Source organism: Podarcis cretensis (genome assembly GCF_951804945.1).
Source record: "Podarcis cretensis genome assembly, chromosome: 5".
Lineage (NCBI taxonomy): Eukaryota > Metazoa > Chordata > Lepidosauria > Squamata > Lacertidae > Podarcis > Podarcis cretensis.
Window position 1 is genome coordinate 4,782,161 of NC_137174.1, and position 24,351 is coordinate 4,806,511.

A 24,351-nucleotide genomic window follows, 5' to 3' on the forward strand; every position below is an offset into this window, starting at 1 on the left:
GCGCAGGCTGTAGCAGAGCCCCATGTCTCGCGGAACCGACGAGCTGTGCGCGCGTCTGGGCTGAAGGCGTCCGGCAGGCAGCAGCTCTCAGTGCTCGCCGCGGTCCCCGCGCATCAGGGCCACGAAGGGCGCGCCAGGCAGCCCCTCCTCACAGCCCCGCTGCCGCCGCCGCTGCAGCTGCTGGGCCATGTTGCATTTTCCTCGCCTCTCTGCCCTCCTCCTCCTCCCGGCAAGCGGCGTCGTTTGGGCGGCAGCGGCAGCGGCAACTCGCCTCAGATCACCTGACACGGACCCGCCCCGCCGCCGTGGCTACCTTACCGTAAATACCCCAGCCCAGGCAGCAGCAAGAAGAAGCTGGCAGCGGCGGCAGGTTAGGGGTGCAAATTACTTGCCTTGCCCTGGGTTAGGGGGCGCAAATTACTTGCCTTGCCCCGGGTTAGGGGGTGCAAATTACTTGCTTTGCCCTGGGTTAGGGGGCGCAAATTACTTGCCTTGCCCCGGGTTAGGGGGCGCAAATTACTTGCCTTGCCCCGGGTTAGGGGGCGCAAATTACTTGCCTTGCCCCGGGTTAGGGGGCGCAAATTACTTGCCTTGCCCCGGGTTAGGGGGCGCAAATTACTTGCCTTGCCCCGGGTTAGGGGGCGCAAATTACTTGCCTTGCCCCGGGTTAGGGGGCGCAAATTACTTGCCTTGCCCCGGGTTAGGGGGCGCAAATTACTTGCCTTGCCCCGGGTTAGGGGGCGCAAATTACTTGCCTTGCCCCGGGTTAGGGGGCGCAAATTGCTTGCCTTGCCCCGGGTTAGGGGGCGCAAATTACTTGCCTTGCCCCGGGTTAGGGGGCGCAAATTGCTTGCCTTGCCCCGGGTTAGGGGGCGCAAATTACTTGCCTTGCCCCGGGTTAGGGGGCGCAAATTACTTGCCTTGCCCCGGGTTAGGGGGCGCAAATTACTTGCCTTGCCCCGGGTTAGGGGGCGCAAATTGCTTGCCTTGCCCCGGGTTAGGGGGCGCAAATTACTTGCCTTGCCCCGGGTTAGGGGGTGCAAATTACTTGCTTTGCCCCGGGTTAGGGGGCGCAAATGACTTGCCTTGCCCCGGGTGCTGACCACCCACGCTACGCTGCTGCCCCTGCCGCCTGTTGGAGGAGCATGTGCTTCTCCTTTCGAGCCCCCCTCGGGCCGGGCTGCTTGGCTTCTGCACATCATGAGAAGCTTCTCCGTCGGGTCTGGAGAGCGACTGCCCGGACTGGGCTGCAGGGGAGTCAGGCGGCGGGAGGCGGGTCTCTTCCCTTTCGGGCTCGCGGGGGGGGGGGGGGACGGGGCCGAAGCCGAAGCCGAACCACCCGCCCGCCCGCCCGCGGAAGAAGCGCGCCCCGTTGCTGGCGCGCAGCCCAAGGAAGCCGCCTGCGCCGCCGCCGCCGCCGCCGGGGCCCTTTAAGAGCCGCGCGCCCGCCCGCCCAGCCGGCCTGGCGGAAGGAAGGGCTGCGCCCGGAGGAGGAGGAGGAGACGGAGAGGGAGACGCGGCCGCAGCATGGAGGGCGACTGCGCCGACGACTACAAGACCTTCGCGTCCCTGCACGGGCCGGCGCTGCGCGCCTCGGCGGTGCCGCCCCGCTACTGGCCGAGCCTGTGGCGCAAACTGGAGAGCGAGGTGGGCGCCGCCGCGGACGGGGAAGCGAAGGAAGCAGGCGGGCGGGCGGGCAGGCTTTGGCGCAGCCTGGGGTGTCCTCCTGGGGCGGAGGCCGCAAGAGGAGCAGCCCGGCTGCTGGATCCGGCCCACGGCACCCTGTTCTCGCCTCTTGCGGCAAAACAGCGCGCAGGAGCTGAGCCCTCAAGGCCCCTCTCTCTCTCCCTCCCTCCCTCCTACGCTTTCCGGCATCCAAGGGGCGGGCAGGCCGGGCCCGCGCCCCGGGCAGCCCTTCCACGCCGCCCCATGGGAAACGCTGCTCCATTGCATGTCCCCGAGACATGCAATGTTTCCATCCTCTCTTCCCATGCCGTGCATGCTTTTGTCAACTTCTATCATGGAGCCTCTTCCTCACTTTTTCTGGAACTAAAAAGTCCCAAACGGTGCACAGCCAGATTTTGGTAATACGCATGGCACCCTGAGCAAGGACAAAATCTGGCCACTCCCCCCCGCCCCCCATTTTTAAATTTTATTTTCACAATAATTCCTTTTGGTACAGTTTCCTTTTATGGGTTTTCTCAGTAGGTACTGTTCCTGCATAAATACAGAGGGAAACCAACTGCACCACCCTAAATCTGGCGCTGAATCCTGCAACCTTTCTGGATAGGGGAGTTGCTTAGCTGGGAGTAATTTGAGGAGGACCTGTATCACTTGCGACTGCTTCAGCCTAAAGGATCATGGTGAATTACTAAACCAAATTTTGGGAGTAAGCATAATTGATTTAAAATTGGTTACTTCTAAGGGAGGATGCTTTGGGCTGAAATGCTAACCATGCCCCCCTAGTTGTAAGACCCATTGAATTCAATAGGGTCTTAGGTGAGCGTTGTTGTGTTGCTTCCTTGGTGATTGGTTTTAGAATCGAAGGCTTGTTTGATCTTTCCCTTTCTGGCTTTCAAAAGAAGACTGAGAGTTGAAAGTGAGTTTAATGAAGGGGTGAGATTCCCTACCAAGTTTTTTGAGCGTTATTGGTAATTAACTTGGGCGGGGGAGGGGACTGTTTTGAAAGTGGCTTGTGTTTTTCTTTTTGGAGGTGGCTTAATTTTGTTCCCTGGTTCTAAATACTGCGTTTAGATGTGTGTCTCTTTGATGGAACTGATGAGAGGAGCATAGAGGAGGCATTAATTCCAGTTAGGAATCATGTTGGCAGTGGAATAGAAACTTGATACCTGTGTTTATGGACAAGTGATGTCCATGTTTTTTAACCGCATTGTAAAGGCTTTAGGTAATTATGATAAAAATATAGTGGTGTTCAGCAGCTCTGTTTGGAAGTACAAAGCAATTGTGCTTGTGCAAAACATGTGAAATCGGAGGGAGAATGAGAAAGAAACTAGACGTGACAAAGAATTTTAAATCCCATCTGCAGAAAACTTGTTCGACTCTCTACTTTCACAGTTAACAATTCTTTCAAACACTACCGTGTTTTGAAATCAAGTGGTAAGTGTAATACTAAACATCCAGCATTTTGGCATTGTCTCAGTTAAGATGTGCAATCAGCCAGGGATTGCCAGCCTTTGGGGACCTGTGGGCACATTTGCAAGCTGGAGACACTGTCACAGCCCCCTCCACAAAGCACACACCTGTGCTATTGGCTACAGTAGAATGGATGCATCTTTCTTGCCAAATTTCAGCAGGCAGGGCACCAGGAGAGGCCATTGTGAGTGTGTAGGTGACCATGGCTGTTAAGTTGACAATCCCTGCCATCAACCATGGTTAAGGTAGATAAGGCTGCCATCGCGTACCCACTTGCCTGAGTGTGGTAAGTGGGTACGCGATGGCAGCCTTATCTACCTTGGCTTGCCGCCCTAGAGCTACATGGCTAAAGCCTTTTAAAGTCTGAGTTCTTTTAAGATCCATTTTATATAAAGAGATCATGAAGTTTGTATAGGGGTGGCCAATACAGCAGCAGCAGCAGAAGAAGAAAGTATGAAGTTATATCTACTAGTTGTCCCAGTTTGCAAGGACTTCTGCCAGTGTGACAGGACTGCCCCCCCCCCCCCCAAATGCTTGGGGTGGTTGAAGCCTCATAACAGATCTGAGAGGGCATAGGAAATTCTGTTCTGGGTACAACCCATGGATTCTGCTTTTGTTTTTAACCTATACCTGGTTGTTCTTGTCCTGTTTTAACAAGCACTGCATTTTAGTTGTTTTTAAGGGCATGTTTGTTAATCACCTTGGGATATATATGTGGAAGGCAATTCACACATGAATGAATAATAATACATGAAATGTGAGTTACTTTGGATAACCTGTCCCACCCAGTTCCTGTACCGCCCCGCCCCCCAGTGAAACAAGAATAAAAAACATGTTTGTTGTAGGCTTAGGTTCTTAACTTGCTTTTCTTGCTTTCCCTTATTCCCCATTCAGTTTTTTCCTGCTTTATCCCAGTGTGTGTCATTGCCATGCATAGCTTATATAAATACCTTTTTGTCTGTACTTGTGAAAGCAATTCTGAGCAGTGATTTTTTTCCTGCTCCATGAGTTAATGTTTTTCACTTCGTTTATAACCTGTGGACCTTTCCATCTTACTGTGATGACTTCAGAAGAGCAATTTGACTCTTTCATGGTTCTGTAGTAGCCTAGCTTGCATTTTTAAATTGCTCCGTGTCCAACAGAACTTACCTTCTGCCTCTCCAAATACCGACCACAGTGAAAGGAAAACTTCCTCCAGAATGCAAGACTCAAGACAATTGTGTTTTGTTTTCAACATGTCTACCTTGACGAGTTTAAGGAACTGCTCAGTATTGCAGATGATTTTTGGAGGGAATGTTTGAGCTGAGCACTCAGTTTACATGGGACACTGGGCATGCCAGTTAGACATTGCTCCATACATTGCTGATACTCTCTGCAGCTTTACACTGTATCTGGGAATTGGAAATAAAGGACAATATGATTTTCAGATAGGGGCAGGCAAGGGTTTCCTGATCTTTTCACTGAAATATACCCAATAGCTTCTAGGGAACACGGGATACGGTTTGAAAATCACTGCTCTGTGGTAGATTTAACTTCCTTTTAAAAATTCAGGAGGGGGCACACACTTGCAGTCAGCCAAGGAAAACTTTTCAAATAAAGATGCAAAACAAGAAATGTGGATGTCACTGCACATGTATCCTTATTTTCTGGTCTTTGGCATGTTTTTGCCATTGCGATTTTTTAAAAAAATGCTTTTGCAATCCAATGCCAACTCTTTCTAAACAATTCAACGATAGTAAGTTGCTTCTGGGGTGGCAGGTGGTTTGAGAATAGCGCATCCCCTTTAAACTGCTGAGAATCATTTTTGTCCTTCCCATTAAGTGTATATATCTGAACAGTAGGACTTTTTGCATAAGGGTTAGTTTCATATGATTAAAATGGTAGTTCTGAAAAGCAAGAAGAGTACAGTGGTGCCCCACAAGACGAATGCCTCGCAAGACGGAAAACCCGCTAGACGAAAGGGTTTTCTGTTTTGGAGGTGCTTCGCAAAACGAATTTCCCTATGGGCTTGCTTCGCAAGACGAAAATGTCTTGCGAGTTCCTGCGGGGTTTTTTTCTCTCCCCCCCCCCTTTTCCTAAGCTGCTAAGCCGCTTATCCGCTAAGCTGATAAGCCGCTAAAAGCCGCTAATCCGCTAATAGTGCTAATCCGCTAAGCCGTCAATGGGCTTGCTTCGCAAGACGAAAAACCGCTAGACGAAGAGAATCGCGGAACGGATTCTTTTCGTCTTGCGAGGCACCACTGTACTTTGCCATATTGGAAGCACGGTGCAATGTCAGGGACACAATCCCACTTCTTGAGCTAGCGCCAGGAACCAAGTGACCAGGTTTTCTGCTAAGGCCAGCTATAATCGGTGAATCCCTGAGAAAGGCCATTCTAATGTGACTGCTGGCCATAGTTTTTTGTAATAAAACAGGTTTTAACTTTTTTTTTTTAATGCTGCCCTGTTAATTGACCAATCCACAGATCGCTGCAGCCCTTCTGAGTAATCAGGTTATTTTCTTAGTTTTCTATTACATGCCAGCACTTTGGTTTTATTGTTTGGCTTCCTCTTTTATAGTGGATTACTAAGTCAGTCTGCAGGTTGACACTTGATTTGCAACCTGAGAGCTGTAAGTGAATTCAAGGCTGAGGGAAAGCTGGCACAAATGAATGTGTTTTCATGTCTCCTGCATGTATGTTTTTCATCTCCTATTGGAGTTAAAACTGATACAGTCATACCTCGGGATGAATACGCTTCAGGTTAGGCAAATTCGGGTTGCACTCCGCAGCGACCCGGAAGTAACGGCTTGCGTTACTTCCGGGTTTCACCGCGCACGCATGCGCAGACCATCAAAATGGCGTCATGCGCAGAAGCATGACACGCGCAGATGCGTGGACATGGGTTATGTTCACTTTGGGATGCGAACGGGGCTTTGGAACGGATCCCGTTCAAATCCCAAGGTACCACTGTATTGTCCTGCCATTGTGGATGAGATAGCTTCTCAATGGAGAGTGAACTAAATGGCAGAGATAATAAATATTGAATAACACAGCTGAAACTTCCTGCTGTTAAGGTGTGAACAAAATTAGTATTATTTTAAAAAACAGTGTTTTCAGAGATTTGTGACAATTTCTAGGTGCTAACCATGATCCCTGTGCTGCCTCACTAATATCTAAGACAAGCACTTGTGTATTCAGTGTTGGTGTGGTATATTAAATAAGGAGCATGCAAGTTGCATGTAAATGGCTGAAACCGTTCTCTAAGCACCAAAAGCCACTTTTGGACGAAGGAAGTGGGAGGGAAAGGGTTCTTGCCACTTACCTGGCAGTTGCTTCTCCACCTTTACCAAGGCTTCAACAGAACTTTTTGAATGTTGTGAAGGGAGGAGACTTGGGATGATTTGGAGCAGAGAAAGGACAAGTAAGAGCAGGTTTAAGTCCCTCTTGCTTCCCCTGATTCTCTACTCTAAATCCTCACCACCCAAAGCAGCTCTTTAAAAAAAAAAGAGGGCTAAGTTAAATATGCTTGAAAGGAACAAGTATTTAGCCCCAAAGAACAAGAATGAGTAAATCTCTGAACCCTGAACTCTGGAGCCATTATTTTCTCAGCACCACCTGCAATGTACGGATAAGGATACTGACCATCCTTACAATGGGGTAGTGAAATACATTCCCAAATACAGGTGTCTCTCCACTTATAGACTTAAAATCACTGTACTATGTAGTTCACTGGAATAATATAGTGGTGAACTACTTGATGCTTAATTTTAAACGCTTTTTTTAAAATACCATGCTCAGTCCACTGGGTCTAGTTTAAGGCTTTGCCCCTTAATCCTTGTTTACAATTTCAGGTGTTTGATGCTGGGGAGTATTTTGGGATAATGCAAGTGGAGGAGGTGGAAGAGGAAGATGACGGCGATGAAGAACTTGAGGGAGAACTGAAAAAGAATTCAAATCCTGGAAATGAACTCTGCTACAAAGTGATAGTGACAAACGAAATGGGACTTCAGGCGGCAAATTCTAACAGGTGAGTCATTATTCTGAAGCCAACCTGAATGTTGTGTTTGCAGGGTGCCCTTATGCTCACGAGCTTTACAAAGTATGAGAAGATAGGTCCCTGCCCTGAAGGGCTTACAATATATGCCCGGCATAGGCAGACTCGACCCTCCAGATGTTTTGGGACTACAACTCCCATCATCCCTGACCACTGGTCCTGCTAGCTAGGGATCATGGGAGTTGTAGGCCAAAAACATCTGGAGGGCCGAGTTTGCCTATGTCTGGTCTATGCAATTCTTGGAGCAACACAAGCAAGACAACAGAGCAAGAAGAGGCAACAGGTAGGTCGTGCAGTTATTTTTGTTAAGTGTGCTTGGAGTTAGTTACAATATGGGGGATTCTAGGATGGTTCTGAAGGATCCACGGAGAAGGTGGGTTTTGAGGAGATATTTGATGGAAGAAAAAGAGGTGCCTTGAGGTATTCTGGAAGGCAGTTCCAAGCATATGTAGCAGGAAGGGAGAAAGGAGAGAGGTTATTTTTTGTTATTTTTGATAAGGCTATATTGGGATACAAGAGGGATGGCAAGGCCATGCAGGGTTTTGAAGGTAAATATAAGACGCCTGTCATGATCCGGCAGTAGACAGGAGAGTTATGGATGAAGGTTGCATGGCCAAAGCAGCAAGAGAGATGAATAGTTTTGGCAGGAGAGTGCTGATGGCATCAAAGATGGCAAGGTGGAATGGGAGAGGGGGGGAGGTGGCAGTAGTTGCCGTAAGAGGTGACCATGGCGTCAGCAGTTTTAATTTGGACTGTTATTAGGGCAGAGTTTTAGAATGTCTTGTCTATAGTCATCATCATGAACTGCCTGCCTCATCATTTGTACCTGTGTTCTGTGTTTTGCTCTTAACCTGGCCTGTCTTGCCTTCAAAGCATTTTTCTCATTGACCATGCCTGGACATACCGCGTTGAACATGCCCGCCAGCAGCTTCTGCAGGTCCCTGGTCTGCTTCACAGAATGGCCAACCTGATGGGAATAGACTTCCATGGAGAAGTGCCAGATGAGAGAGCTGTCACTCAGGTCTTGGAGGAAATGTGGAAATACAACCAGACCTATCAGCTGTCACATGGGGTATGGCCATAGTAGGAAAGCTGAAACTCACACTGGGGTCTAGCTATAAAATTAAGAGATTGTGAACAAGCATTTTCCGGGTGCAAATGAATGATACTTGACATCACAGGCACAGATTTAGCACTTTCTGCTTCTGCTTAATTTGTTGAAATGGAGAACTAGTTGGGTATCATCTGCTTATTAAAAGACACCGCACTCCAAACCTCTGAACAACCTCACTCAGCCTTTTATGTAGATATGAATAACATGGGGCAATACCAGAGCCTGTGAGACTCCATAGCGTAACTGCCAAGGAGTCGAGCAGCAGTCCTGCAGAAACACCCCCAAAGTCAGATGTTACAGTCATTTTTATAACACATAACTGAGTTTGTTCTTCTTGTGCAGACTGCAGAGGAGAAGGTCCCTGTATGGTACATTATGGATGAATTTGGATCCCGAATCCAGCATTCAGATGAGCCCACTTTTGCAACAGCCCCCTTATTTTACATGCGGCAACAAATTGCTTATACGGTTCTCTGGCCCTTAAGGGACCTTGAGACCGGAGGTAAGTGTATCTGTGCACTGGGTGTGCTATCTGGGTAAGTCAGTGTTCTCTTTGCCTATAAGACTTCTGTGCAAGACGCTTCTGCGTTGTTGTTTTTTAAGAGCAGAGGGGGATGAAAAGGATCCGGCGACTGTGCCGAATCCTGAGCTTCCCCATGGACCACTTATTGGTGCAGCTACCCAACTGCACAGTAACATTACCGTGACTTCAGGTGACCCAACTTCAAAGGAACTTCAAGCTGGGTTACGGAAGAAGATCCCTGCCAAAAATGGGACTCGTAGGCTCCCCTTTGGAAGGGATCTGCTGTTCTTGGGGAGCTGCTGATTGGGAACTCCCTAGTGTAGTTGATACCAGCAGAGTTTCCTATCAGTATTGATCAGTTGATGATTTCAGCAGGTGCCCATGACTTGGGGAAAGCAGTCTTGCAAGCCAAATCAAGCCTACATTGGCCCAGTGACTGTTTCAGAGGACGGGTGAATTAGTAGTCGAGGTTGTGTTGTGATTTTTTGTTTGTTTTAAATGTATGGAAATTTTCTGCAATTTTTATTAATCTCTGTTTATGCATAGCTATTGCATATTCATATTGACGAGACTGAGTTGATAACAAGTGTACAAAAAATACCTACAACTTTTCATTTTCTTACAGAGGAAGTGACCCGTGACTTTGCCTATGGGGAAACTGATCGCTTAATCAGGAGGTGTCGGCTGTTGCCATGGCTACCCAATGATGTTTTGGAGATCAACTCTTTTACTGCAGAGCCATCAGATGATCACTACCAGGTACAATTTTTTATCTTTAACCGGATTGGTTTGTTACAGATAACTACTGTAACTTGCTATCGGTATCAACTATTTCTGCACTTATCTGTTATACACATAGGCTCCATTACTACTCACCAGAAGTAAAATTAAAATACTGGGGACTAAGGCCAATCTCCTGACCATAGTTATATCGGCCATGAAGGGGGGAGCAGGAAAAAACTTAAACACGTAGCAGAGATTCAGAAAAATAGACCAGAGGCAATTGTACTTCATCCATCAGAGCTTTTACTTGCTACTGAAGCCAAATGAGCATAATGGTCACAAATCCAGAATGTAAGAAATCCAGTTGCAGCACTTACAATAAAACTTACAAACTTATAACAAGACTAAACCTTAACACTAGCATACAAAAAAACAGAACACAAGAACAAAGAGAGATAAAGAGAGACAGACCCAGGCTCCTCCTGGCCAGACTATTATTGGTAGCACGACCTTGACAGAAAGGATAACAACACCAGCTTAAACCAGCTGTACTCAGCTTCCCAGCAGAAATAACCCAAACAGAAACCTCCTTCCTGTTTCTTCCACATAGAAAGAAAACTTTCTTTCACAAAGAGAAGAAACCTTCTATATAACCCTCTTGAAGTAATCAGAACAGGAAAGGTCTCTACACATCAGATCAATACTTTCTGTACTAAGAAATGCAAACTGACAAGTTAAGAGGTGGGGGGCTCACACGTCCCCTTCTTCACGGACTTATATGACGTAGCATTATGCAGACATGCGGTTTGTTTGCATCTGTTGTTAAATTTGTTTTTGATATTTTATTGCCCTGTGTTGTTTTTAGATCCCTTTTAATACTTCAAATGTGTTTTTATTTTATTTTTAGTGTGTGTGTGTTTTTAATTACAGAGGTGTTTGCCTTCTTGTCTCTTTTAAAAGAAAGAAGGTGGGTGGTAAATTTAATAAAGGAATAATAAATAAATTGCATCTCCACTGGTGCTAATCCAGTTGTGTACATTGTTGCGCCATACTCCGTGCAAACTACAGAAGGGAGAGGGTTTGCAGAACTCTCACTCTCCCAACCATTGTTCGGAGACCGCTAGCATTATAGCTGCATGAGGTGTAACAGCTTTATAGGTTCAGAAAAACACTTGGGGAAAATAACTGCTGGGATGGTATACTTCAGACGGCTGGTGTAGGATTGCATTTGTGTGTTGACTCCACACACAACGTCCTCGGTGAAAACTAGTGCAGGTCTGAGAGAATGTCTGGTTTAGTATTCATTCTTTATTCTGCTAGTTATCCATGTGCAGGGAGACATTTACATGAGAAAGCATTTAAATGTGTGGTTTCCCTACTTGGACCAATCCCAGAAGGGTTCTGAAGTTGTTATTGATTAATTGTTATTTAATACTCAGCATTTAAATCACAAAATGCTGATGTCCTTTCTCCCTAGGACTGGAGTGAGGCAACTGTACCCCCCCCCAAGTGGTTGAGCTCCAACTTCCATCAGCCGCAAGCACAATTAAGAGTCGGGGATGACAGATGTTCAGCAACATCTGGAGGGCTGCAGGTTCACCAACCCAGTATTCCTGCCATAGAGGGTACCTAGACTTATTATAAAAAAATACAGTACTAGGAAGAATGGGGGGGGGGGGGGACAATAAAACTCAGGTTACAAAAGTGATTCCCAGGTAAGTATTTCAGTACAAAAATTAAAGCAGTAACAACAAGGAACTTGCTTCTGGTGTGAATGTTGACAGCAGGTTGTTCAAAGAAATTCATTCTCCATTTCTGGCCTATTTCATCTTTCTGTGATTTAGCTAGCTATATGTGTCAAATAAGAAACTCCTCAGAGTTCCAAAACATTTTTTTTTAAATAGTGATGAAAATAACTTTCTTGAAGGGCTTCATGAAGTGCAAATTACTGCACTTATTATTGTTGTTTAGTCATGTCTGACTCTTCGTGATCCCATGGACCAGAGCACGCCAGGCACTCCTGTCCTCCACTGCCCCCCGCAGTTTGGTCAAACTCATGCTGGTAACCTCGAAAACACTATCCAACCATCTCGTCCTCTGTCGCCCTCTTCTCCTTGTGCCCTCAATCTTTCCCGACATCAGGGTCTTTTCCAGGGAGTCTTCTCTTCTCATGAGGTGGCCAAAGTATTGGAGCCTCAGCTTCAGGATCTGTCCTTCCAGTGAGCACTCAGGGCTGCTTTCCTTAAGAATGGATAGGTTTGATCTTCTTACATTCAAGGGACTCTCAAGAGTCTCCTCCAGCACTAAACTGCTAAATAATCCAAGCAAAATCTGTCTGACAGGTTTTTGTACAGCTTGATAGAGTTGGGAGAGGGTGAATTGAATGAGAGCAGAACTAGATGAACAAGGAATTTAACTGAGGTGTTATGTCAAAATTGATCTTTAATTGAGTTTTCTGACTTCTGCGCTTTGCTGCATTTCAGTAGGACTTACCTTCTGAGTCAAAACATATATCTTCATAACACGGGTGGTGTTTTCTGTTTCAGGCCATCTTAAGTGAGAACAAGGAGACACTTCCTATTCCAATAAAGCTTCCTGTTTATGACAAGAATAAAATCTTTAAGTACGTATTTCCAAATGGTGTGTTTTGCAATAAACGTATGACTTCTGTGGGTGGTTTTCCAGCAGTGGAGAATTAGCTCCATTGATTGTATACTGTGACATTTAGCCCTGGATTCTGCTGCCTATATAGGAGAAATTCAATGTGATGCAGAAAAGAGAGGAATAATGTTGCTTTCAAATAATTGTAGTGGATGAGTTTGTGTAAAATTGTAGAGATTATAGGTTGTTAATGTGAATCTGTTTTTGTATTCTCAGTCACTCGATGTTTTAAATCCCCCGTTACTTTTGTTATCCCCATTTTTTCAAAGTATTTGCCCAGGACGACATCCACTTTTATCTCCCCACCCCTATTCCATGTTGTTATTTCTATGTATATTATGCTATGGTCACATGGCTAATGCAATAAAATCGAATATATAATGTGAATCTTCATGTCCAACCCTGGGGAGAATAATAACAAGAAGGTAATGCATTTTAAAGAGAGGCTATATCAGTAAGGAATACTGTACTAGCAAAAGAACCATTTTAATTCTTGCAGTAAAAACAAGGGAGAAGATGAGTCACTGCGGAGAAAGGAAAACATTACTAAGCTTGTAAAGTTCCGTGTGTTTGTTCTGCAGGAGGGTTGCCAATGTTTTGCTTCCTAGTTAACTGAAAAAACAGCAACAATGAGAGAGCAGGTTTTTTGAATACACAACTATGGGTGTTTGCTTCTAAGTAGAAATATAGTATGTTTGGCTAGTGGCCTAGCAAGCCGCTGTTGTAGCATGCCAGAAGGTCTTTTTCCTTCACTCTGTTTGGAAATCTGTATTCCCTATTCACAGCTGTGAAGTGGTATGTGCTAGATTGAGTTAATGCAAATCCATCTCTCTTCTCTCCGTCACACAGGCATTCTTGTACATTTTGAGGGAAAAAGTGTGTTTGCCTATATGCGTGTGTGTTTTTCAAAGACTGAGTACAGGTTTTTAGGTTTTAATGGAAAGATTTTTATAGAGGCATGACTGTATTCTTCTAAATAGACTAGAGACCTATTTGCACATTGCATTAAGTCATAATTTATTTTCAACAATGGCATTTTATTTTATTTTATTTTATTTTATTTTATTTTATTTTATTTTATTTTATTTTATTTTATTTTATTTTATTTTATTTTATTTTATTTTATTTTATTTTATTTTATTTTATTTTATTTTATTTTATTTTATTTTATTTTATTTTATTTTATTTTATTTTATTTTATTTTATTTTATTTTATTTTATTTTATTTTATTTTATTTTATTTTATTTTATTTTATTTTATTTTATTTTATTTTATTTTATTTTATTTTATTTTATTTTATTTTATTTTATTTTATTTTATTTTATTTTATTTTATTTTATTTTATTTTATTTTATTTTATTTTATTTTATTTTATTTTATTTTATTTTATTTTATTTTATTTTATTTTATTTTATTTTATTTTATTTTATTTTATTTTATTTTATTTTATTTTATTTTATTTTATTTTATTTTATTTTATTTTATTTTATTTTATTTTATTTTATTTTATTTTATTTTATTTTATTTTATTTTATTTTATTTATATACCACCCTTCATCAAAGGATCCCTGGGTGCTTCACAGAATAAAATGCAAGATAAAACACAAGTAAATAATTAAACCAAAACAACAAAACCAACCCCCCCCCCCCCCCCCCCCGTACATTTGTGAACATGCTTCCCAGGCTCTTGGGCAGCTTCCCCCGCCCCCATGGTTTGTCATATTGTCCAAAGTTAAGTTTGTTTGTTTGTTTGTTTGTTTGTTTGTTTGTAACAAACCCCAAAAGGGGAAAGTGAAATAGGCCATGGTTTCTTATTGTGCTATAAGGAACACTTGGGGGACAACACATTCATGGTGAAGTCATGTTTAAAACAAACTATTGCTTAACATGACAGGTACACTAGTTTACTGTTTTGGCTAAGAGCAAGTAGAAAATCTAGTGAACTTTCCTTGTTTTGATGATGTGATATTGTGAGCAATGTGATCTCATGTTAAATTTCTAGTAACATATTTCTGCTATTCGATGAAGGTGGTACTTATATCTTACTGGGGCCTCAATTCTTGGTTCCAAACTCAGCGATTCCAAAAGTGACTTTTAGGTTTATTTAAATAAGCAGCTACCTTTTGGATAAGAATTTTTTTGAACGGTATTATCTAGGTACAACTGGCAGGTGTTGTTGCTTTCATATTATCCCAGCACATATTATGCCCCGACTTTTTAAAATTGGTTTAACATCTTGCCTAATACAGAGTTCTGGGGGAAACAAAAGCTTGCTCACTCTTTTGTGACATTTTGGTTAGTCTCTACTCCGTACTGTGGGTTTTGCATCCAGGTTGGGTAATGAAATCGTGTTTGTGTATGTGTATGTATGTATGTATGTATGTATGTATGTATATGTATGGATACTGGTGATTTTTTATTGCTGTTTTAAATTGATAGTGTTGTATATTTGATTCTCATAATGATAAAGGTTGGCATATAGATGTGTCAATAAATACGTTTCTATAATTGTCTAGAAAAGACAAGAAGGGGTACCTGGCTTGGGCTGCAGGATCTGTGGGGGCTGAAAAGTCTCACAAGTGTGGCCCTTTCCCTAGTGCCAATGCAATACTTTTCAGGAACTTCAACAACGCTATTTATTAGAGTCTCCATATGCCTCCCTCCTGAGAGCTTCTTTCATATTTTTTCTTCCTCCCCCCCCCCTTTTTTTTTTTAAACCAGAGTTTACACAGACCTCCAACAGGTCCTTCAGAATCTGACTCACCCCCGTTTTGAATTTACGGACTCTGAGCAAGAAGCTGACATTCTCTACAACTTCTCTCACTTCAAAGATTTCAGGTTACACAGCTATTTCCCTGCAAGTAACAATTTTTCTTACCTGTTCAATATGCGTATATTCGGCTGTGCAGCTCTCTCTTTTTAAATGCATTCCTTGTCTTGTAGGAAACTGAGTGAGGAAAGGCCTCATGTGATGCTGAATCAGTTTCCTTGCGAGAACCTCTTGACCGTGAAGGATTGTCTGGCATCCATCTCAAGGCGCATTGGGGGCTCAGAGGGGCCAAAATGGCTGCCCCGCACCTTTAATCTTCATACAGAATTACCACAGTTCATCAGTTACTTTAAGCAGCGCGAAAGGAGGTGAGTCCAGCTCGCTTCTTGCACAGAAATAACAATTTGCATCTGTAGTCAGTATCCCTAATTTTATGTGCCAAGATAAAGTGCAATAGTGGCTGAAATAGTGGAAACTATAGTGGAATCCCAAGGGTGGCGCTGTGGGTTAAACCACAGAGCCTAGGGCTTGCCAATCAGAAGGTCGGCGGTTCAGATCCCTGAGACGGGGTGAGCTCCCGTTGTTTGGTCCCAGCTCCTGCCAACCTAGCAGTTCGAAAGCACAAAGTGCAAGTAGATAAATAGGTACTGCTCTGGCAGGTGTCCTTGCCGTGGGATCACATCTATCCAGTGCTTTACCAACTGCACTGGCTCCCAGTGGAGTATAGGGTCAGGTTTAAGGTGCTGATTTTGACCTTTAAAGCCCTATGCGGCCTAGGACCCACGTACCTACGGGACCGCCTCTCTTGGTATGCCCCACGGAGGGCCTTAAGGTCCACAAATAACAACACTTTGGAGGTCCCGAGCCTCAAGGAGGTTAGATTGGTTTCAACTAGGGCAAGGGCCTTTTCAGCACTGGCCCTGATCTGGTGGAATGCTCTGTCACAAGAGACTAGGGCCCTGTGGAACTTGACATCTTTCCGCAGGGCCTGCAAGACAGAGCTATTCCACCTGGTCTTTGGTTTGGACTCAGTCCGACCCTTATGTTTCCCTCCCCTTAGGGTCTTGATTTATCAACTATTTTAAAATGAGGTTGCACTTTAAATTGCATTTTAACCTGTATTTTTTAAAAAATAAATTCCTATTATGTTTTTACTGTGATTTTATTGGTGTTATCTGCCCTGAGCTCTGGCTGGGGAGGGCGGGGTATAAATAAAATTTATTATTAGTAGTAGTAACCAGCGTTTCCGTGCGCTGCGCTGGTTCGCCAGAAGCAGCTTAGTCATGCTGGCCACATAACCAGTACCAGCTGGCTCCCTCGGCCACTAAAGTGAGATGAGCGCCGCAACCCCAGAGTTGGTCACGACTGGACCTAATGGTCAGGGGTCCCTTTACCTTTACCTTTATAGTGGAATTCCACCCTCTTTGTCTGCTCTGGGTCACCCCTGTGGGAATCACGTAACTGGGGGTAAGGGAGAAGTAAGAGGTGGAATGAAACCCCCTCCACCCAGTGCTTTGCTCTGGCCTCATCTGTTGCTGGCATGCAGATCCACCCTCAAAGTAATGTGGCACCAGAAATGGAAAAGTGACCTTCCCTTCGTACTCCTGAACGAAAGCTTTTAGTACTTAGTTACTTGAGAGGGCCAGTTTTAATTAGGGAGAACCACTTTTAATTGCTGGCTCTAAGAGTAGAGGAGTGTCCTGTAATGGAAAGGTGGCTGCCTTTTCCTAACCATGAGTGGTAGCCTTTATGTTTGCATTGTGATTAATACTTCTTCGGTATCTCTAAAAACAAAACAGAAAACCCTAACCTGAGAAACACATAAATTTTGGCAATGTGTAGATGTATCTCAATTCAGCTTGTTTGTTGAAAGGGTGGTGGCTGAAAACTTCTAATTGATTTGATCAGTTTTGTTTTTATAGTTACTTACTTTAATGGCCTCACATTCTCTGTATGATGTATAGCAAAAAGCAAGAGGAGTAGGTGGCGCTGTGGTCTAAATCACTGAGCCTCTTGGCTTGCTGATCAGAAGGTTGGCAGTTTGAATCCACGCAACAGGGTGAGCTCCCGTTGCTCTGTCTCAGCTTCTGCCGACCTAGCAGTTCAAAAGCAAACCAGTGTGAGTAGGTAGTGCTGTGGTGGGAAGGTAAACAGCGTTTCTGTGTGCTCTGGCACTCGTCATGGTCCTCCGTGCACCAGAAGTGGTTTAGTCATGCTGACCACATGACCGGGAAAGCTGTCTGTGGACCAACAGTAAGAAGTTGAACAGCACTGTTATTTTATTTTTTTCTGTGCTCAAATTCACCTAACACAGGGAGAACTAAATCAGATGATAGTCTCAGTTTAAACCAATATAATATAATCATTGGGTGTAAAGAGGGCTGCCTAACTTGTGGTCCACACAGCTCACCTACTATGCCTGTTGCATAGCTTGATGAACCCATTTCTGCTGGGCATCTTTCATCCATTTGTGCTTTGTGCCTCTTCCGTTGGGCATCTCTTGATCAAAGAGGAAATGAGGAGGACTAAGCAGAACATGCATTTGTCTTGGTGAATCACAAGTTGTGCAGCCAGGGTAGAGTATTCTTGCCTGGGAATGTTTGCATTCAAACATGCAATGGACAAACGCCTGCTCTTTCCTTCCTTCCTTGGGTCCACTGTAGGGAAGAGGACAACCACTGGATATGCAAACCGTGGAACTTGGCCAGAAGCCTGGACACCCACATCACAAAGAGTCTTAACAACATCATCAGGCAGAGAGAGAGCATCCCTAAGGTCAGAGCAAAATGGGTCTTTGTAGCATAGATTCTTATTCCCTGGAGCATCTCACTGTCGTTTTCCTTTTACATTTAAAATGGTTCTCGATGTCTTTGCTGTGATGCGATCTTCGTTGTTCATGTTAAACTTGCATACAATGTTTAGCAATGTTTAGCAGTGGCCATTGCATTAGAACATTTGAAGTGATTTTCCAGTGGCTTCTTTCAGCCCATATGTCTGTACATTTTTGACGGTAATAAACATTGGATAATTGCCACTTTATGCCTTAGCTACCACACTGTTTGCTGAGAAGTAAGATACCACTTAGGTATAAACATCAAAAAGTGTTTTGCTCCTTCTTCCTAGACTGGTTATTCAGTTTACAGCATTAAATTTTTAATGCACACCTTTTTCAACTCAAGTATCTAAGTACCCTTTTGCAGCCCAAGGCGACCAGGTAATCTTACATCAAATTGTTTTCATAATTTCTGGTTATACTTGGTGATATGTTCAGTTTGTTCCATAGAATCGTAAGTTCTTTTTAAGTGCAGTGAGGAAATCACTTTTGAGTCAAAACTACATGAAATTCTAGCATAGAATGATAGAATTGTAGAGTTGGAACCCCAGGACCATACAATCCCACCTCCTGGAAGGCAGGAATCGCAAGAATCCATGGCAGATGGCCATCCAACCTCTGCTTGAAAACCTCCAAGGAAGGAGAGTCTCCCACCTCCCGAGGGAGACTGTTCCACTGTTGAACAGCTCTTGCTGTCAGAAAGTTCTTCCTGATCTTTAGTCAGAATCTCCTTTCTTGTAACTTGAAGCCTTTGCTTCGAGTCCTACCCTCCGGAGCAGGAGAAAACAAGTTTTCTCCATCTTCCATTTGACAGCCCTTTGGATATTTGAAGATGGCTATTATAGCTCATCTCAGTCTCCTCTCTTCCAGGCTAAACATACCCATTTCCCTCAACTGTTCCTCATAAGGCTTGGTTTCCAGATGCTTTGCTTGCTTTGATAAAAAGCAGAACAACAGCTTAAAGGAAAACAAAACTGAATAAAGGAAAGCACATTCCTTTTTTATTTAGAAGCCATCTATGCCTGAAAAGAGGCAGGTCTGCATTGGGCAGGTTCATTGTGGGGTGGGGAGATTGGATACTCTCACTGTTGTGTGTGCAGCACCTTCACTTTGCTTTTAGTGGTTGATCTCACAATTATTCTTAATCGTGTTGCAGTTTTTTACACGGCTTGTAATTGTAAGCTGCTTTGAGGGCCCAATATTGGCCAGAAGGAGAGGTACAAGGTTGAAATTGTCTGACCTGGGGTTTCTTATTCTTCTGTCTTCAGGTGGTATCCAAGTACATTGAGAACCCAGTCTTGTTCTTTCTTGAAGATGTGGGATTAGTTAAATTTGACATCCGTTACATTGTGTTGTTGCGATCAGTTAAGCCACTCCGACTGTATGTTTATGATGTGTTTTGGCTACGGTTCTCAAATAGGTAAGAAGGCAGCTTCTACCACGCATTGAGAAGGGTTGGACTTGTGGCATTGCTGAATTTCATGAAGAATGAATGTTGTATTTCATCCATTTTTCCCTTTCAGAGCATTTTCACTTGATGACTTGGATGATTATGAGAAGCATTTTACGGTCATGAACTATGCTTCTGGAGTCTCGTTAAAACAGGTGAGTAAATTATACAGGAAAAGGAGAGCTTAGTGGCATAGATGGTGTGATGGGTTGCACTGTGGCCCACCAGCCCCTGACTCCCGTTAGCCCAGTGGCTTGGCTTTGCTACATGGTTGTTTGGCATCCTGGGCTTCTTGGGAAATTAAGGGTGGGATAGAATTGTAATAAACAACAAATTACAGTCGTACCTTGGATCCAGAACGCCTTGGTACTCATCCGTTTTGGCTCCTGAATGCTGTAACCTCGGAAGTGAGTGTTCCAGTTTGCGAATGTTCTTTGGAAGCCGAACATCTGATGCAGCTTCTGATTCCGTGCAGGAAGCACCTGCAGCCAATCGGAAGCTGCACCTTGTTTTTTGAGTGTTTTCGGAAGTCGAACGGACTTCCGGAATGGATTCCGTTCAACAACCAAGGTATGACTGCAATGATAAATCTGAAGCCACCTTCTGCAACAACCTTACCAAAACTAACTAAACACATACGCATTTTTATTGGGGGGGGGGCACCTGGAAACTCCCATAGGCTGCCTGGAGCAAACGCAGGATTATAAATGCAATCCCCGGCCACTGCAACTGCACCCATGAGGCAGCGGCGAGGGCGAGGCCGGTAGTGGCACAATGACAGGGCGGATCTGGCACCTGAGGCAAATCACTTCGCCCTTCTTCATGCAAGCACAAGCCTTGCTTTTCACCTATTTAATGGAGCCTTATGTGACCCTCCATATTTCCAGGGAAGGGATTTCCAAATCCCATCAGCCCCAGTTGACAAGAGTGATGGGTGTTGCGCCTATATTGTTGGAGTGCAGATTCCCCATCTCTGGAGTTCACCCTCTGCCTTCTGAGGCTGACAGTTTCCCTCGGAGACTTAAGTTTTATTGGCTCTTACGACAAGAGTATTCAGAATGGAGTGTGGGAGAGAAAGCAGCCTTCAAATATGGACGTAAAATTGCAAGAACTGGACCCTAACCTGTAGAGGTGTTGTCAGGAGGACAGAGGTGAAGTTTCGTGATCATGCTTTAAAGAATACCTTGCTAACCAAATGGTCTCTTCTTTTGCAGATCCACTATGATGAATTTATCCCTCTCTTTGAGAAACAGTATCCTGAGTATTCTTGGAAATCTGTGCAAGTAAGGCACCTGTGATTCAGTAATTTAATTTTTTTTCTCCCAGTGGTAAAAAATTACCAGAGCTTCATTTTTCTGCCATAGATTACTTTATTATCATGATTATGTCTCTCACACAAAGGTTATTACTCCATAAAATGGGCCACAGTGGTTCTAATTATACGTACTGAAATTATTTCCCCCCTATGGCTTCAGTAGTGGTTCAAGATTTCACATGGTTGCATCCTGTGTCTAGTGCTAATTTGGCAGGAATAGTCATCAGTAAGGTCGCTTAGGCTCAATCACTGTCTCCCTTTCAAATGCTTCTGTTATTATTTGACAAGTGTTTGAGTTAAGCAAAAGGAAGGAGTCTCGGCTTAGTCCGAGAGCCTAATGCTTTGTGTGAAATGGGTCTGGGTTTCATTCCCCGCCATCTCCAGTCAAATTACCTCGGGAAATAATGTTAAAGTTTGTTTGCTCTTACGCCTGCATTTATTGTAAATGTGACTTTTTGTTGTTGCCAGGACGATATTTTCAAGGCATTTGCTGAACTGTTCCAAGCTGCTTGTGCAAAGCCTGCACCATTTGGCATCTGTGATTATCCATCCTCACGAGCCGTTTATGCCATTGACCTGATGCTTAAGTGGGATACATCCAGCAACGGTAATTTCTTCTTCTGTCTTGTCCTTTTTGTCCTGCATATTTTTAGGGCTCTTCTGAAATTTGGGAAACCAGAAAAGAGATTTAATTGCTTTTATTAGTGGCCATTATAGCTTTGGTGGGATTGCCTTTAAAGGGGTCGCTTTTTGGACAAAGGCCTTTTCACTTATAAATGGAAAGATACTGCTGCGTTTCAGAGCAGCGAGTCTTCAAACGTTGTGTGTAAAGGGGTTCATACTGAAAAAGTTCTTCACTGCCAGCTGAAAGGGTCTCCTGGAGTGCAAGTGAATAAATTGGGATGTGCAGCAGGTGGGAAGCTTTCCTTCTCTGCCTGGCCCTCCTCTCTGGGCAACCACCCACCATCCCTGCCACTTGGAGAAGTTCCCATCTCTCGGTGCCTTTGGGCCGCCGCCTCTTCCTCCAGCAGGAGGGTTCCTCATTAGGGTCCTCTGAGAGCTGTCCAAGGTGCTAGGCAAGTGCTAAGAGGAGAAGGTGTGTTCCATGTTGGGGAAGCCTCTTCATGTTTTAACATGCGTATCTCAATAAAACTGCGTGATCTCTGTCTGTCTTCTAGGCAAACGGTTTATGCAGCCTCAGATTCTGGAGGTGAATTTTAACCCTGACTGCGACAGAGCCTGCAGGTATCACCCGACTTTCTTCAACGATGTCTTCAGCACCCTCTTCCTGGACGAAGCGAAGGATTGCCATGTGACTGCCATTGTCTAGGGCTTGTCTTGGCTATTTTGCGCTTCACAGTGAGATGCTTATAATTTCAGTTCTATGAGCTGCTTATGCAAGAATCTTTCCTGTACTGGCAATCAAGGCAGAAATCTACTCAATCAGGTGGAACATGCATATAATGTGCTTGTAAGCAGTTGTCTGGGTTGCCTTAAAAAACCCCCTTTTTTTTTACTTTCTTGCCTGTCTCAGTTACTTTATCGCTAGTTCACTTTCACAAAGTGTATGTTTTTATTGCATTCTGATGCTCACAGAAGTGCAGTATCAATTTACAGTGGTGCCTCGCAAGACGAAAAGAATCCGTTCCGCGAGTCTCTTCGTCTAGCGTTTTTTTCGTCTTGCGAAGCAAGCCCACTGACGGCTTAGCGGATTAGCGCTATTAGCGGTTTAGCGGCTTAGCGGATAAGCGGCTTAGAAAAAGGGGGGGGGGAGGGGAAAAAAACGCAGGAACTCGCAAGACATTTTTGTCTTGCGAAGCAAGCCCATAGGAAATTGGTTTTGCGAAGCACCTCCAAAACGGAAAACCCTTTCGTCTAGCAGGTTTTCCGTCTTGCGAGGCGTTCGTCTTGCGGGGCACCACTGTATTATTTTTTTCTCAGTAGTTGGTATATTTTGTTGGTTACAAAGAAGTATCCGTACAGCTTTTCCCTATGTCCTTTGTGTTTTTATAACTTGCTGCAGATTTACTGAGGCCGTTGTTTTTCTTAAGACCATTGTGCTCCCGCATCTTAAAAGGCTTTGTTTTACAAATGAATATGAAGCAAATTATTTGAAAGCCATAGCTGGCTCCTATGCCTGCAGAATTTCAATAAACTATGTCCCCACAACTACCAGAAACTGCCTTTGAAATAACATAAGAGCATCTGTAGTTTTTGTGTCTTGGTGTATCAGGTCTTCACGTTGAGAAGTCACTTCAGCTTCCTTGTTATGCAGCATAAACCTTGCTTGCTTGCAATATTTCCATTCTTTATTCTAGCAAATAAAATGGTTCAGCCACTGGCCTTCCCCTCCTGCCTCCCCCCACCTTAAAAAAAGAAGCAAGCATCACCTTTACGTTTTCATTCTTTGCCTGACTGCTGCCCTCCCTTTTAAAGGTAAAGGTACCCCTGCCCGTACGGGCCAGTCTTGACAGACTCTGGGGTTGTGTGCCCATCTCACTCAAGAGGCCGGGGGCCAGCGCTGTCCGGAGACACTTCCGGGTCACGTGGCCAGCGTGACATCGCTGCTCTGGCGAGCCAGAGCCGCACACGGAAACGCCGTTTACCTTCCCGCTGGTAAGCGGTCCCTATTTATCTACTTGCACCCGGAGGTGCTTTCGAACTGCTAGGTTGGCAGGCGCTGGGACCGAACGACGGGAGCGCACCCCGCCGCAGGGATTCGAACCGCCGACCTTTCGATCAGCAAGCCCTAGGCGCTGAGGCTTTAACCCACAGCGCCACCTGCGTCCGCCCTCCCTTTTAATGAGCTCTTAATGTATTTGAGTTGCAGCACTGCTTTGGGGAGAGAAGTTCCCGATATCCCAGGCTTTCGCCAACAGAGATGGTGGTTCAAAAATATTTGTTAAGAATTCACCTTGTGACAGGAGTACATGTGTTTTAAAGCAGCAGACTTCCATCTCTTGCTTAACACAGCTGGACAACTCCAGCCAGATAAAATGTCCCCCCATAATACAGTGTTTCTTCCCTGCAGTGGGGTCTCCAGTATGGCAGCAAAGTAAAGGAAAGTTTTGCTTTGAAACCGAGTCTTGTCTCACTGGTTTTACGTAGGGCTAGAATCAGGTTGCCTGTCAGCTCAGCCCCTTGACAAATTGCTATGCTCTGGTCTTGTTTGTCCATCTCTAAAAATGCCACATCTGGCATGAGCACTTACTGTGAAGCAGCATTAGATGGGAATATAAGGGATTGGTTGTTACTGAGCTGCAGGTTTTAAAATGCTGAGTTCTGCCAGTGCTCTCTTTGCCAGATAAGGTGCCTTTAGATCACTTCGTAACCCCGATGGATAGCTTCTTCCTCCGCTACTGAATACCAGTTGCTAGAAACTGCAGGAGGGGAAGAGTGCTGTCATGCTCAGATTATGCTTGCAGGCTTCCCACAGGCATCATGAAAACAGGATGCTGGACCAGATGAGCCATTGGCCTGATCCAGCAGCCAGTCTGTTCTTACATTCATACTCCCATTTCTAAACTTGGATGCGCTCCTTCCACCCAAGTCTGGCTGGCTGGTATTTGCTTTGTTTATAGCATCAACAAGTCTTGTCAAGAGTTTCTACCCAGCTCTTAGGAAGCCCAAAGGGTTTCCTAAGTAGGCTGAGAGCCTCAAATACACAATATATTTTTCTGTTAAAGAAAGGGTCTATAGTTTTGGTATAAAAATCTCAGCAGGAAGAACTTCCAGACCCTTTGACGCTCAAGAATTCCATGACCTTTTTCTAC

The 24,351-nt window shown here is 44.4% G+C and overlaps 1 protein-coding gene across 1 annotated transcript; it reads left to right on the forward strand.

Moving 5' to 3' along the window:
* Window positions 1–1,490: 1,490 nt before the first annotated feature.
* On the forward strand, window positions 1,491–22,777 carry TTLL12 (tubulin tyrosine ligase like 12). The gene is made up of 14 exons (XM_079975225.1): window positions 1,491–1,647; window positions 6,986–7,161; window positions 8,062–8,260; window positions 8,645–8,804; window positions 9,451–9,584; window positions 12,095–12,171; window positions 14,932–15,048; window positions 15,154–15,348; window positions 17,644–17,755; window positions 19,082–19,233; window positions 19,337–19,418; window positions 20,478–20,546; window positions 21,047–21,185; window positions 21,757–22,777. The coding sequence occupies exons 1-14, from the start codon at window positions 1,528–1,530 to the stop codon at window positions 21,906–21,908; spliced, it is 1,884 nt and encodes a 627-aa protein (XP_079831351.1). The 5' UTR covers window positions 1,491–1,527; the 3' UTR covers window positions 21,909–22,777.
* The last annotated feature ends 1,574 nt before the right edge of the window (window positions 22,778–24,351 follow it).